Source organism: Oncorhynchus masou, chromosome 12, assembly GCF_036934945.1.
Source record: "Oncorhynchus masou masou isolate Uvic2021 chromosome 12, UVic_Omas_1.1, whole genome shotgun sequence".
Taxonomy (NCBI): Eukaryota; Metazoa; Chordata; class Actinopteri; order Salmoniformes; family Salmonidae; genus Oncorhynchus; species Oncorhynchus masou.
Window position 1 is genome coordinate 87,828,436 of NC_088223.1, and position 15,772 is coordinate 87,844,207.

Here is a 15,772-nt window from a genome sequence, read left to right on the forward strand (position 1 = left end):
GGGCTGTGGTCCAGTCAAACAGGGCTGTGGTCCAGTCAAACAGGGCTGTGGTCCAGTCAAACAGGGCTGTGGTCCAGTCAAACGGGGCTGTGGTCCAGTCAAACAGGGCTGTGGTCCAGTCAAACGGGGCTGTGGTCCAGTCAAACGGGGCTGTGGTCCAGTCAAACAGGGCTGTGGTCCAGTCAAACGGGGCTGTGGTCCAGTCAAACAGGGCTGTGGTCCAGTCAAACGGGGCTGTGGTCCAGTCAAACGGGGCTGTGGTCCAGTCAAACAGGGCTGTGGTCCAGTCAAACAGGGCTGTGGTCCAGTCAAACAGGGTAAGGTGAGGGTAAGGTGAGGGTACAGTGAGGGTTAGGTGAGGGTAAGGTGAGGGTAAGGTGAGGGTTAGGTGAGGGTAAGGTGAGGGTAAGGTGAGGGTAAGGTGAGGGTTAGTTGAGGGTTGTGGGCTGTGGTCCAGTCAAACAGGGCTGTGGTCCAGTCAAACGGGGCTGTGGTCCAGTCAAACGGGGCTGTGGTCCAGTCAAACGGGGCTGTGGTCCAGTCAAACAGGGCTGTGGTCCAGTCAAACGGGGCTGTGGTCCAGTCAAACGGGGCTGTGGTCCAGTCAAACAGGGCTGTGGTCCAGTCAAACAGGGCTGTGGTCCAGTCAAACGGGGCTGTGGTCCAGTCAAACGGGGCTGTTAGTGCGGATGGAAATATGACTTCCTGTCTCTCTGTAACATGTCCTGTGTCCTAAATGGTACCGTATTCCATATAGGCATTGAATTTGAATTTGACCAGGACCCTAAAGGACTCCGCTCAGAATTAGCACACTATCTAGGGAACACGGTGCAATTTGGAATGCAGACTTGTTTGGAGGTTGGAGCCCAATGCTCTGTCTGTCTGAAACATATACATGACAATCAGCTGATCATTGGAAACAAATGTGGCCTTTCAATTCACCACCTAAGACTTGGATGCAAAACAGAACACTACACTGGTAGACATTATCCTTAGTGATTGTGCTACCCAAATATTCCATGCAGATTATAAACATTCCACAAATTTAAAAGGACTGTTGGAATGCTAAATCTCATTGTCCAGTCAAAGACCATCATGCCCTCTCCTCCCCGCCCGTCCTGTCCCGCTATCACAACGAACACCCTCTCTCTCTCCCTCCCTCCCTGGAATTTGAAAGAACAGATTCCACTTGAACAACACAAAAACACACAGAGCGGCCCTAAGAGCTTAACGTAGTATTTACTGCCTCTGGCCGGGGGATGTTTAATGAATAGCAGCGTGTGTCGTGAGAACTCTGCGGGACCCGTCCGATATTTCTGTCCAAGGTGGGAGGGAGGGAAGGAAGGGGCCATCCCGGGTCCTGGCTTCCCACAGTGCTGCAGAGCAGAACATTATGTAACGAGAGAGAAGAGGAGCTGAGAAAAGAGAGGAGCTGAGAAGAGAGAGAAGAGGAGCTGAGAAGAGTGAGAAGTGGAGAGGAGAGGAGCGGAGGAGAGAGAGGAGAGGAGCTGAGAAGAGAGAGGAGAGAGAGAAGAGGAGCTGAGTAGAGAGAGAAGAGAGAGAAGAGGAGCTGAGTAGAGAGAGAAGCGAGAGAAGAGGAGCTAAGAAGAGAGAGAAGAGAGAGAAGAGGAGCTGAGAAGAGAGAAGAGAGGAGCTGAGAAGAGAAAGGAGAGGAGCTGAGAAGAGAGAGGAGAGGAGCTGAGAAGAGATAGGAGAGGAGCTGAGAAGAGAGAGGAGAGGAGCTAAGAAGAGTGAGAAGAGGAGCTAAGAAGAGTGAGAAGAGGAGCTAAGAAGAGATAGGAGAGGAGCTGAGAAGAGAGAGGAGAGGAGCTGAGAAGAGAGAGAAGAGGAGCTGAGAAGAGAGAGAAGAGGAGCTGAGAAGAGAGAGGAGAGGAGCTGAGAAGAGAGAGGAGAGGAGCTGAGAAGAGAGAGGAGAGGAGCTGAGAAGAGAGACGAGAGGAGCTAAGAAGAGATAGGAGAGGAGCTGAGAAGAGAGAGGAGAGGAGCTGAGAAGAGAGAGAAGAGGAGCTGAGAAGAGATAGGAGAGGAGCTGAGAAGAGAGAGAAGAGGAGGTGAGAAGAGAAGGAGAGGAGCTGAGAAGAGAGAAGAAGAGATAGAGAGGAGCTGAGAAGAGAGCTGAGAAGAGAGAGGAGAGGAGCTGAGAAGAGAGAGAAGAGGAGCTGAGAAGAGAGAGGAGAGGAGCTGAGAAGAGAGAGAAGAGGGGGAAGAGGAGCTGAGAAGAGAGAGGAGAGGAGCTGAGAAGAGAGAGAATAGGAGCTGAGAAGAGAGAGGAGAGGAGCTGAAGAAGAGAAGAGGAGGAGCTGAGAGGAGCTGAGAAGAGAGAGAGAGAGGAGAGGAGCTGAGAAGAGAGAGGAGAGGAGCTGAGAAGAGAGAGAATAGGAGCTGAGAAGAGAGAGGAGAGGAGCTGAGAAGAGAGAGAAGAGGAGCTGAGAAGAGGAGAGAAGCTGAGAAGAGAGAGAAGAGGGGGAAGAGGAGCTGAGAAGAGAGAGGAGAGGAGCTGAGAAGAGAAGAGAAGAGGAGCTGAGAAGAGAGAGGAGAGGAGCTGTGAAGAGTGAGGAGAGGAGCTGAGAAGAGAGAGGAGAGGAGCTGAGAAGAGAGAGAAGAGAAGCTGAGAAGAGAGAGGAGAGGAGCTGAGAAGAGAGAGAAGAGGAGCTGAGAAAAGAGACGAGAGGAGCTGAGAAGAGAGACGAGAGGAGCTGAGAAGAGAGACGAGAGGACCTGAGAAGAGAGAGGAGAGGAGCTGAGAAGAGAGAGGAGAGGAGCTGAGAAGAGAGACGAGAGGAGCTGTGAAGAGAGAGAAGAGGAGCTGATAAGAGAGACGAGAGGAGCTGAGAAGAGAGCGTTACACAGGAGTGTCACAGTTGAGGGAGCCTCTGAGCCCTGCTGACCCCTGCTGACCCCTACTGACCCCTACTGAGAAGAACAGGTTGACTGAGTCACTGTCACTGCTCACACTGTGACTCTGTACTATATATATACAAAAAGTATGTGGACACCCCTTTAAATGAGTGGATTCGGGCTATTTCATCCACAGCCGTTGTTAACAGATGTATAAACTCGAGCAAACAGCCATGCAATCTCTATTGACAAACGTTGGCAGTAGAATGGCCTTACTGAAGAGCTCAGTGACTTTCAACGTGGCACCGTCGTAGGATGCCACCTTTCCAACAAGTCAGCTCGTGAAATGTCTGCCCTGCTAAAGGTGCCCCGGTCAACTCAGTGTTGTTATTGTGAAGTAGAAATGTCTAGGAGCAAAAACGACTCAGCAGCGAAGTGGTAGGCAACACAAGCTCCCAGAATGGGTCCGCCGCGTGCTGAAGCGTGCAGCGTGTAAAAATCATCTGTCCTCAGTTGCGACACTCACTACCGAGATCCAAACTGCCTCTGGAAGCAACATCAGCACAAGAACTGTTTGTCTGGAGCTTCATGAAATGGGTTTCCATGAACGAACAGCTGCACACAAGCCTAAGATCACCGTGCACAATGCCAAGCGTCGGCTGGAGTGGTGTAAAGCTCACAGCCATTGGACTCTGGAGCAGTGGAAACGCGTTCTCTGGAGTGATGAATCATGCTTCACCTTCTGGCAGTCCAACCAACGAATCTGCGTTTGGCGGATGCCAGGAGAATGCTACCTACCCGAATGCATAGTGCCAACTGTACAGTTTGGTGGAGGAGGAATAATGGTCTGGGGCTGTTTTTCATGGTTCGGGCTAGGCCCCTTAGTTTAAGTGAAGGGAAATCTAAACGCTACAGTATACAATGACATTCTAGATGATTCTGTGCTTCCAACTTTGTGGCAACAGTTTGGGGGAGACCCTTTCCTGTTCCAGCATGACAACGCCCCCTTGCACAAAGCGAGATCCATACAGAAATGTTTTTTTCCCCCGATATTGGTGTGGAAGAACTTCACTGGCCTACATGGAGCCCTGACCTCAACCCCATCGAAACACATTTGGGTTGAATTGGAACGCCAACTGCGAGCCAGGTCTAATCGACATCAGTGCCCGACCCCACAAATGCTCTTGTGGCTGAATTGAATCAAGTTCCTGCAGCAATGTTCCAACATCTAGTGGAAAGCCTTCCCAGAGGAGAGGAGGCTGTTATAGCAGCAATGTTCCAACATCTAGTGGAAAGCCTTCCCAGATGGAGGCTGTTATAGCAGCAGAGGCTGTTAACATAGCAAAGCAATGTTCAGCAATCTGGAGTGGAAAGCCTTCCCAGAAGAGAGGAGGCTGTTATAGCAGCAATGTTCCAATATCTATCCTAGTGGAAAGCCTTCCCAGAAGAGTGGAGGCTGTTATAGCAGCAACGTTCCAATATCTAGTGGAAAGCCTGTTCCAGCAGAAGAGAGTGGAGGCTGTTATAGCAGCAATGTTCCAACATCTAGTGGAAAGCCTTCCCAGAAGAGTGGAGGCTGTTATAGCAGCAATGTTCCAACATCTAGTGGAAAGCCTTCCCAGAAGAGTGGAGGCTGTTATAGCAGCAGCGTTCCAACATCTAGTGGAAAGTCTTCCCAGAAGAGTGGAAGCTATTATAGCAGCAGGGGGGAGGGGGACCAATTCCATATTAATGTCCATGATTTTGGAATGAGATGTTCGACGAGCAGGTGTTCACATACTTTTGGTCATGTAGTGCATGATTCACACTGTGACTCTTTAAAACCACAGGGATGCATAAGCCGTCATTGTGAATATGCTACACTACTCACGGACGTGTTTTATGGAAAGTGGACTGAGCTGCTCGGTGCTTTATGAGTGCAGTGGTAACTGGGAATGTTCTGTTATTCTGTTCGGAATGTTCTGTTATTTTTCCGGGAACATTCTCTTCTTTTTGATTGAATATTGGATTGAATATTCATGACTCATCGTGCAGAGTGCTTCACAAATACAGGAAGGGCAGTGTTTCTCTGCCTGCACTGCTTCCACCTCACTCTGTCGTTAACAGTGAAGAGGGTGCTAGCTGCTCGCGGATTTCTGCCACTGTCTGCCTGGTAGGAGTGTAATGGCCTCAGTCTATCTACTCTAGCTTGTAAACTCTATGCCCATGGCGGTGACGGTGGGGCGGTAAGAGGGAGGAGAGAAGAGGGGAGGCGAGGTGTGGGCGAGCAGTTGGGATGCCAGACTGGAGAGTGACACACCATCTGGACCAGCGTACACCTCTTCCAAAATGACTCAGCTTTGTTGTCACCCACCCATAACCTAACAACATATCCCAGTGCCGGCAAATCTCTCTTTGACGGCAAAACAGTCACCGCATGGAGTCGGCACGGTAACCACACGACACTCCAATCAGCAGCCTCGTGTGCAGGTGTAAATATGGTGTTAGAATGTATCTGTTCCCTCATAACAGTGAGTGAAAAACAAGCTCCACAGCTACTTATGCAGTCAGGGTGACGATGAAAATGACTTGTTCCTTTGGTTTCACTTTGACAGAATAAGGACCAAGGTCTTCTAAAACAGCACTGCATGAATCAACGTCTGCAGGCTAGGAATACACTGCTCTCAATGTCCAGCTCTTTACTGAGCACAGCCAGACCTTGTGCAATGATGTCCTCCAGTAGAGAAATATTAATCATGACAGATGAACTCGTAGAAATATAAAGTCATGAAATAATATACATGCTCCACAAATTTAAAAAATGAAGATTAAATATCCCGAGTCCTTTGTTAGAGGGGATGCCAAGAGTTTGTCAAAATCATTGAAACCCTTTCACTCTGTGAGTTTATGTTTTCACCATGTTCACTAAATATGTAAAAAATGATAATAATAATGCTAAATGAATAGCGCTGAAAAGCTTGTATTTTTCTCTCTCTCACAAGCAGGAAAGAAACAGGAAGTACACACAGAGCAGTGGCAAGGATGCAAACTCATTAACACAAAACATAAATAACATAGTGGTATTTTTGGCTTGTCTTTCAGTCAAGGTTATAAAAACAGGAGTTGCTAAGTCACACCTTCATTTATCCACACCAAGAGAGGGTGCTGAGGGACGGTGCCCAGACGATCAGCCCCATATCGCCCAGACTTCCAGGCCTCAGCTTTAGCAACCTCACCACACTCCTCATTACTACTACCACAATATAATCCTGAACAAGGCTGAATATCCAACGCTATTATCGGGCAGCCTCCCAACGGCAGGAAATGTCTCATAGAATAGATGAATAGCCCTTTGTCTGGTTTGTTAGTGTCATTGAAGTGTTTGGTGTCGAACATATTGTATACAGCTTCTGACACATCTGGAATTGTAATTAGGAGAGAATCTGGCTGCAAGTGGAGAAGTGCAGTTTGTATCAGATAGGTTATTTAGTTAAGTTTGACCTACTACTCATTTTACGGTCGTTCTATCTTTGAAGTCCACCGTGCATAAAAAACAAGACATGCTCCCTCTACCTCCACCGTCGGTGCAGCACGTACATGACATTCACACCTGTGCCGACAACAACATGATGCACCCGTTGCATTAACAAACATGTAGCCTTCATGTGCCTTTTAATACATATTTAAACTCACGCCGCACACTTTTCCATTTTCATTTGCCATTTTCCTCATTGGCTTTGATATGACGGCTCAAATCCAAGGTGTGTAAACAAGTTGCTATAAATATGTGGAAACGCACTTCCCACTCTGTTAGCGTCATCGGTTAGCGTGCCACCAGGAGCACGGCAGCCTTTCTTCCCAGGCCGCCGCCACAGCAACACAGATACTTTTAAAGAGGTGCCACGATCAGTCTGCCTGTCTCCGTCTTTGTTCCCCCCTCAAACTAGCAACTACCCCATCCCACCCCACCCCCAGCTCAGCTGTTCTGGCTCCAAACCTCAGGGTAGGAGAGGAAGAGAGGCGGAGAGAGAGCAGGTAAGCGAGTGATAGATAAAGTGGGAGGGTGAGAAGAAGAGAGAGAAGGAGGGAGAGTGAGGAGAGGCCCTCCTGCCTGCTTTCTGTCTTTATCAGATCTGTCAACGGTGACGAACATGATCGCAGATACAACTGTCAGACTGACATTCGGGGCACTACTCTCTCTCTATTCTGTGTGATAGTAGTGCTGATTTTATAGTTGGTTATACAATAAATACTATGTTTATTACTGCAATTCTATGGTTGTGATGAAAATGAGAGTACTACTAACAGGTGTGATTACAACATGCATGGTAGTTGTCAATACCGTTATCCACTCACCATAAACCTCACCATAAACTCCTCCTCCGTTTTCCCTGTCAGGCTATCTCTAGTAGGGTATGAAGCCACAGTGACACATTAGTGGTTGATCCATTGGAGCCACAGTACAGTGCAGTGGTGGTGGTGGTGGTGTTGGCCACAGTAATAACAACACAGTGAGTCTTAAAACTCTGTGGGTAGGTTTATAGCATTAGTATGATAATCCTTGATTTCCATGAGGGCTGGACCAGCAGCACGCAGGCAGCACTGTGATCAGACACTGGGACTCATAGCTGTGACAGACCAGACCAGACCAGACCAGACCAGACAGACAGACAGACAGACAGACAGACAGACAGACAGACAGACAGACAGACAGACAGACAGACAGGCTCCTCGCTGGAGAGAATGTGCATGGGGCTTTGGATCCGATCATGTTGACCTTATCCTTCCTAACCAAGCACAACAATGGTTTGGCTGGACCACTTGTTAGTCTTCCTTTCCCCCAGCCCCCATGTCATCAACAGACTACAGCAGTCTTTCTACTGTTAAACCTTATTATTAGAGCTACCAGGTTTTTCCTGATCGTATGATGCCGGCAAACTTAAATCGGTTTTACCTTATTTCAACCAGCACGTCACATGCGCAACTCCAGGAAAAAAAAACTCTAGACCACCTTTACTCCACACACAGAGACGCATAAAAAGCTCTCCCTCGCCCTCCATTTGGCAAATCGGACCATAATTCTATCCTCCTGATTCCTGCTTACATGCAAAAAACTAAAGCAGGAAGTACCAGTGACTCCCTCAATACGGAAGTGGTCAGATGACGCGGATGCTTCACTACAGAACTGTTTTGCTAGCACAAACAGGAATATGTTCCGGGATTCATCCAATGGCATTGAGGACTACACCACCTCAGTCATCGGATTCATCAATAAGTGCATTGACGGCATCTTCCCCACAGTGACCGTGCGTACATATCCCAACCAGAAGCCATGGATTACAGGCAACATCCGCACCAAGCTAAAGGCTGCCGCTTTCAAGGAGTAGGACACTAATACGGTAGTTTATAAGAAATGACCTATGCCCTCAGATGAACCATCAAACAGTTTTGATGTCTTCATTATTATTCTACAATGTGGAAAATAGTAAAAATTAAGAAAAAATCTTGAATGAGTAGGTGTGTCCAAACTTTTGACTGGTACTGTAGATATAGGCTACAACAACCACCCAGAGTTTTCCCTGGTCAGAAATAGTTCAAAATATATATTTTCCCTTCTTATCATCCAGCCTCCATACTACTGTATGCAATGCCTTCAGAAAGTATTCACACCCCTTGACCTTTTCCACATTTTGTTGTGTTACAGCATGAATTTCAAATTTATCAAATGCAGATTTTTGTGTCACTGGCCAACACACAACATCCCATAATATCAAAGTGGAATTATGTTTTTACATTGTTTAACAAATTAATAAAAACGTTTACGTTGAAAGCTGAAATGTCTTGAGACAATAAGTATTTAACCAATTTGTTAAGGCCTAAATGTGTTCAGGAGTAAAAATGTGCTTAACAAGTTACATAATAAGTTCCTTGGACTCACTGCAATAATAGTGTTAAACATGATTTTTAAGGTCCCCCTTTAAGGTCCCTCAGTTGAACAGTGAATTTTAAACACCGATTCAACCACAAAGATCAGGGAGGTTTTCCAATGCCTTGCAAAAGGGCACCTATTTGTAGATGGGTAAAATAAAAAAAAACAGACATTGAATGTCCCTATGAGCACCGTGAAGTTACTAATTACACTTTGGATGGTATATCAATACACCCAGGAAACTGCTCAGAGATTTCACAACGAGGCCAGATGGTGACTTTAAAACAGTTACAGAGTTTAATGGCTGTGATAGGAGAAAACTTAGGATGGATCAACAAGATTGTAGTTACTCCACACTACTAACCTAATTGACAGAGTGAAAAGAAGGAAGCCTGTACAGAATACAAACATTCAAAAACATGCATCCTGTTTACAACAAGACGCTAAGGTAGCACTGCTAAAAATGTAGCAAGGCAATTATATTTTAGTCCTGAATACAGAGTGTTATGTTGGGGCCAAATCCAATACAACACATTACTGAGTACCACTCTCCATATTTTCAAGCATAGTGGTGGATGCATCATGTTATGGGTGTGCTTGTATTTATGAAGGACTGGGGAGTTTTTCAGGATAAAATATTAATGGAATGGAGCTAAGCACAGATAAAATCCTAGAGGAAAACCTGGTTCAGTCTGCTATCCACTAGACACTGGGAGATGAATTCACCTTTCAGCAGGACAATAACCTAAAACACCAAATCACCTAACAGGCCAAATCACCACTGGAGTTGCTTACCAAGAAGACAGTGAATGTTCCTGAGTGGCAGAGTTACAGTTTTGATTTAAATCTGCTTCAAAATCTCTGGCAAGATCTGAAAATGGTTGTCAAGCAATGATCAACAAACAATTTGACAGAGTTGGAATGTTTATGTCTCCACACTCTGGGCTCCAGTATTAGCACCTCTGGTATTTACTATGAGCTGTGAGGCCCCAGTGACAGCTCTGTCAACCAGAGAGTGAGAGAGAGAGAGAGAGAGAGAGAGAGAGAGAGAGAGAGAGAGAGAGAGAGAGAGAGAGAGAGAGAGAGAAACAGAGAGGGGTAGTGAGAGAGAGGTAGAGGTAGAGATAGAGAGAGAGGTAGAGGTAGAGGTAAAGGTAGAGGTAGAGAGAGCGGTAGAGAGAGAGAGAGAGAGAGGTAGAGGTAGAGAGAGAGAGAGAGAGAGAGGTAGAGGTAGAGAGAGAGAGAGAGAGAGAGAGAGAGAGAGAGAGAGAGAGAGAGAGAGAGAGAGAGAGGTAGAGGTAGAGGTAGAGAGAGAGAGAGAGAGAGAGAGAGAGAGAGAGAGAGAGAGAGAGAGAGAGAGAGAGATTGAGGCCTGTGCTCTGGCTTTGTTCACATTCTTGATAGACCACTACAGAGATGCCCAGAGCTAAAACAAACTGGTCAGTAAGTCATCTGACTCATCTGGTTATGAAATACATATATGCACCATGTACTGTGCCTCACGCCATACTAGTCATACATCTAGCAATAATTCACAAACGAAAAAAAATATTGTATACAAATTAGAGGAGCTTCTACACTGATAGTATGAAAACAAAATAATCAGGTTCCTATTTCAAATAGTTGTTGTAGTCCATCAACAGCAGCAAGAACCACTACTTGTTAGTCTAGCATATTCCTAAAACTCTCGAATCCTCTCATCGACAGAGTTAAAAAACACAACAATAGGAATTCTAAGTGCGGACAGAAAGAAAACAATGTGTGAGCCCTCAAACCTCTGCCTCTCTCTCCCCTCGCCAAGAAGGTTAAACAGTTTATTAAGAGACAACAAGACTGCCAGACTGACACGGTCTGAGTGGCAGCTACTGGGGTTTAATGCCATTTGATATTCGCTGTGACGCCAGTGCAGTGTGACACCGTATGTTAGTGAGCGTTAAGAGAGTGTAGCATGTTTCTCCTCTCAGCAGCCTGCCATTACCCTGAGCCCGCTAACGAGCACGTTAGCCAAACACCAAACATGTCACACTATCCATAGGGGTGAATTCCAGGAGGGGAAACAGAAACGGTACAGAGTTGGCTAAAGACCGGGAAATAATATCTCTGAACATTATAATTCAGTGTATGACATTGTAACTTTCTTGAGGGTGTCAGATTACAACGTCTGTCTCAAAAAATACATCATATAAAAAAAGCTTTCCAAATAGTTAACTCCTGCACTTGAAAGTCAATTAAATAACTCTATTTTCTTATGAATAAAATCTAAATAATAAGCAAGGCAAGTGTCCATCCAAACCCCACTCAAACCAACAGCATGATTATTACAGTGAGAGCAGAGCGGCTCAGCAAAAGACACTTCAATGGGTCCCCCTCTTCATTGTTAGGGGCATAATACAAGGAGACACTCTGGGCTGTCAGGGTTACCAAGTGAGCGGGGACCTGTCCAAATGTGACACAGGCCCAGAGGGCTCCGTGTACACACAGTCTGCCATGGGCTGTTGTCTCCTGCCTCCTGTTCCAGGTCCACCTGAGAAATGTTACTGTTTCTCCTCCCTTCACTTCTTCAACATGTTGTTTTAATGTTGTTCTGTATTACTTGTCATTGTTAGGCAGAGGGACGTGGGGATAGAGCCTTACCTGTTTAGTCATGGAGTCAATGAGTCGCACATAAAAGTCCTGCTCTGTCCTGATGCCTAACACACACACACACACAGAGAGACAGCGAGAGAGAGAGAAAGAGAGAGAGAGCGAGAGAGAGAGAAAGAGAGAGAGTGTGAGAGAGAGAGAGAGAGAGAGAGAGAGAGAGAGAGAGAGAGAGAGAAGGAAAGAACAGGAGAAAAGACATGAGTGGAGACGGTTTCAATAGAATTAGGTACCCTGGCCTGATACACAATGTCACACATTGAAACAGAGACGATGACTATCATAAATGCCAAACTATGCATTGAGGCAACAAATTCGGCCTCACTGAAAATATTAAAGATACTCTGCAGGTTAATTAAATTAATTTTTGGTATGTAATTTACCATTACAGTATTCTTAATCTAAAGCAATTCACTTGTGTCAATAAATAAACATTTTTCAGCAAAGGTTGGATTAAAACTAAATCAGTTACTGAACTTCATCCTCCAGACTTCAGGAGGACCATTCATTATTGAAAAATATAATTCAATAATGCTTGACATTAGAGTCACAATTTATTTTCAATATTGGCAAACAAAATGTATTTCCCATGGATATTAGCAATGTTAGTGAATATCGTTAGTCTTTAAACAATATTGGCACAATTTGTGGTGGATTACACAATAGTTATTGCCAAACACCTATTTGAGACAAATGAAAAACACAAAGGAAACGTAGGCCCATACTTCCAAGCCGGTAGTGACAACGGAAAAGGCAGAAATAATGTCACAATATATTGTTGCGCAATGGGTTAGAGCCTATTCATTAATTAGCTTAACACAATCAAATAGAATTAGTTTGCTAGACAGACTGTGAAGCTTCGCAATGTGATGGAAACAATGAAAACGACACCAATTGACGCTAATAAAATGAACAGCATAGCCCACAAAAACAATCATAGACAAACACACGACACGGCGACCTAAAAACAGTTAGATTGTTTTGCTGTGAGACAAATAGCTGCTGACGGGGTCACAAGATGGACCAAGGCCATTGTGATCAAGGTACACTACACGTGCTCGCAGGTTGGACTGCTTATATGCGGAAAATATTTAGCTATGATAATTGTTAATTATGAAAAGACAATTCGGGTCATGGGATTCAGAAAGCCGTAAATATTGTATTGCTTCTACACCAGGCTATTATTACTGATAAAAAAACGTTGATTTTCTTTCACTCACAGTATAGACTACCTGTTTCTATAGCAGATGTCTAACTGATGATTGCATGTTTATTTTTTTAAATCCAAAATTAAACGTTTGATTTGTCTGTTCATATGTAACAATTACTTGATCTTAAATTAACTTAAATATGACTTTAGGGAAAAGGCTCAACTAAAAGACACCTGGTGCTGTTATTTCTGTAGAATGTAATGCAAATCATGTTTGTGGTCATACGTATCCGTTTCCTGCGACTAAGAACACAAGCACAACATTGTCGACTGGAGAGTTGACCAATGTTGTACACTTACCATTACTGTAGAGAAGTTGCAGTCTATAATGTATCCCGTTGTTAGTCTTCTCTCCAGTGGATTCCTGTAAATGAGCAGGTTTAAAGTGGAGTTCAAATCAATTTGATAAAAATGGATATTTGTCCGCTTGTGTTCAAATTAGACTGAGCTCGCAGAAATAAACTAGTGTATTGATTATCAGCTCGATAATAATCTGATAATAATCTGGATTGGCGAAATGTAGCATAATTATTGTACACGTACATTTTGTATCGTTCAACAGCCACTTATTGAACTGTAGGCTATAGAGAACTGTTTGCATGGCTGAAGGTGAGAAACGTCTCAAAAAGACACTGCAGTAATTATGCTACTTAATGTAGTGCTACCATACAAATACATGGAAACTGGTTTATTGGAAAAATCATGTTATTAAGCCTATGTTTTATGTACTGAAATGCACAAAATAATTTCCCAATATATTTCTATAACAGTAGGCTAAATCTTGATATTTTGTAATGAGATAAACACATCGATTTTAATTGTATTATGTCAAATATTTTATATTATTTTAAACAAGTATACATATTTAGAGATACAACGGCAACAAGGCTATACCGTATCAACTTCAAAATACAAAATATTATTCTACAAATATTATTCTACGAATATTTTATTAGTAGTATTATTCTTTATAGTATCAGTATAATTAGGTCCATTGTCATTCGGATTTTGTTACTATTAGGCTATTACGAGCATGTAGCCTAATTGCCATGAACATGTGGAAATATTTGTAAAGCTTCCCAAAACAAATACACAGGTCTATACACAGGTTGAATGGTTTTTCATTTCAAACTCGATTAGTCTGATACAGCTAGGCTTTGGACTTTTTTATGTGTCAAAATGTGGATGTGGGAAATTTAGTGTGCGTACAGAAGCTGCTAAAATATATATATATTAAATCACTCACCTTTTCCTTCTCGACAAAACCGAGGAAAGACGTCCTTTCGATTTCCACAGGCTGTCCTTGTCTGTCATATAGAGCCAAAACGAAGTGAAAGAAGTTGGATTTTCGAAGATTTGATGGCGGTTGCTTCTCAAAATGAGCCCGGGCAAGACCCACTCCACTGTGGATAGACATGCAAGGGGTAGTCGTTGTTAGAGCATCACCAGACTTAAGCGTTTGAAATAAGTTCTTAGCCTCTTAGAGAGTAAAACTTGTGTAAGTCCTGTTCATGTTTGTGAAGCGAACCGTGTAAATCCTGTTCCTTTTTGCGAAGCGAATCTTTTGATACTTGCCTAATTTTAAACAGTGCGACAAATAGCCTAATTTGGAAAATGAATGTTTAGAAGTGGGCTCTTTTAATGAAGATGTTGAGTTGATATGCCTGTCAATACTCCAGGCTCGTGGCATTGATAGGCCTACGCAAGCCTATATACGAAACATATTTCCATGGCCAATTTAATTAACATGTTTTTATTATCATGATATTATAGTTATTATATTATAACTATTATGACTCCTATTTTAACTGTTCTGTCTATGTCCAATTAACAGTAGAGTATAGAAGTCATCCATAAGGCTACATGCTAAACACCCACTGGTGAGGGGAGCATCATTGCCGCGGCAAAGAAAACTTAAAACAATTCTTCGAGCAAAAAGCATGTACGCTAAACTGCAAGTGTAGCGAGCGACAAAAAAATATTTGGTCCATTGAAAATATAGTTTCCCAAAACAGTGTGGACCATGGACCATCCGTGCGCTGGTGGAACCTTCGCGCCGGGAGGAAGAGCCTGTCTCCGGCTTCTTACCTTTGAGCGGCGGTGTTCGCATCCAACACCCCGGCTCCCTGCATCCATGTCCGAACTGCGTTCATCCCAGACCCGATGGGTTCCTCTTTCAAACTACTCCCACTCCTTTGGATGCTCTCCTGAATCCCAAACATTACAAAATCGCGCTCCCTCTCTCTCTGTTTACCGAGTGTCCCAAAATCAGTTCTCTAATCACAGGTAAAAGGCGGGCGTGGGCGTGGGATGGTGCTGGGTCCGCGTTGATGCCTGTGACAGTGTGTCTGTCTGTTTACTTCAAACCAAGAGAAAAATACGAAAAGAGTCCAAAGACGAGGTATCGAAATTCAGGTGCCTCATAGACAGAATCACTTCAAACGGAGATCAAAAGACAAACGAGCGAAACGCAAGACGGCGCAAATTAACAAAATCTCGCTTGAGGTTTTTGACGATGTCGCTCCTGTATTGGGGATACTTGCTCTATGAGCGAGCCCTGGTGTCAGTGGGATCAACTAGAGCTTTCAGATTGTTCTAGATCAAATGTCTTCATCCCCTGACAAGTTTTTTCTTCCTTTACTCTCTCTTTGTTTCCTTTTTCCCAATGATCTCTGTCAAATGGAAATTAATAAGAAATCAAGAAGATGAGGACCCTTGTGTAGGCAGATCCCGTGTTGTTCCTCTTGTTAAAATGGGAGTGATTTGTGTCCCTTCCCAAAGGAATCCTATTTGACTATCTCTGAGAACTAAACACAAGCACACTAGCCCCAGCAGAGGGAAGAGGGAGTGACTGTAAGAGGCGGGCTGCCCCCAAACAAAGACGAGCCCAGTGTCAGATACGCCCAACCACGGCTCGCCTCATTAGGCGATGTATTTAAGGCCGCCCCTTCCCTTACCTCCACCGCGCAACAGTCGCACTCTCGCAGCCAAAGCCAGAGATCACTTTAAAGGAGCTTTCGGAGAATGTTGCCAAAGATAACTCCATATCGAAACATGGGTTGCATGAAGTGAAGCGTACAAGAGATGAAATTCTGATTAGTTCCGATATGTCTTGAAAACGTGTCTGACTGTGTAACCCCCAGTGAGAGATGTCT

General features: G+C 44.4%; 1 protein-coding gene across 1 annotated transcript in view; it reads right to left on the bottom strand.

Moving 5' to 3' along the window:
* The window catches only part of LOC135549417 (transcription factor COE1-A-like), a 48,731-nt gene extending 33,287 nt beyond the window's left edge, over positions 1–15,444 (bottom strand). The window contains exons 1-4 of the mRNA XM_064979387.1: positions 14,706–15,444; positions 13,864–14,020; positions 12,918–12,981; positions 11,402–11,457 (exon numbers count right to left, since the gene is read on the bottom strand). Coding sequence (XP_064835459.1) covers positions 11,402–11,457; positions 12,918–12,981; positions 13,864–14,020; positions 14,706–14,839 — 411 coding nt within the window. The 5' untranslated portion in view covers positions 14,840–15,444. The remainder of the gene's footprint in view (positions 1–11,401; positions 11,458–12,917; positions 12,982–13,863; positions 14,021–14,705) is intronic.
* Positions 15,445–15,772: the final 328 nt, after the last annotated feature.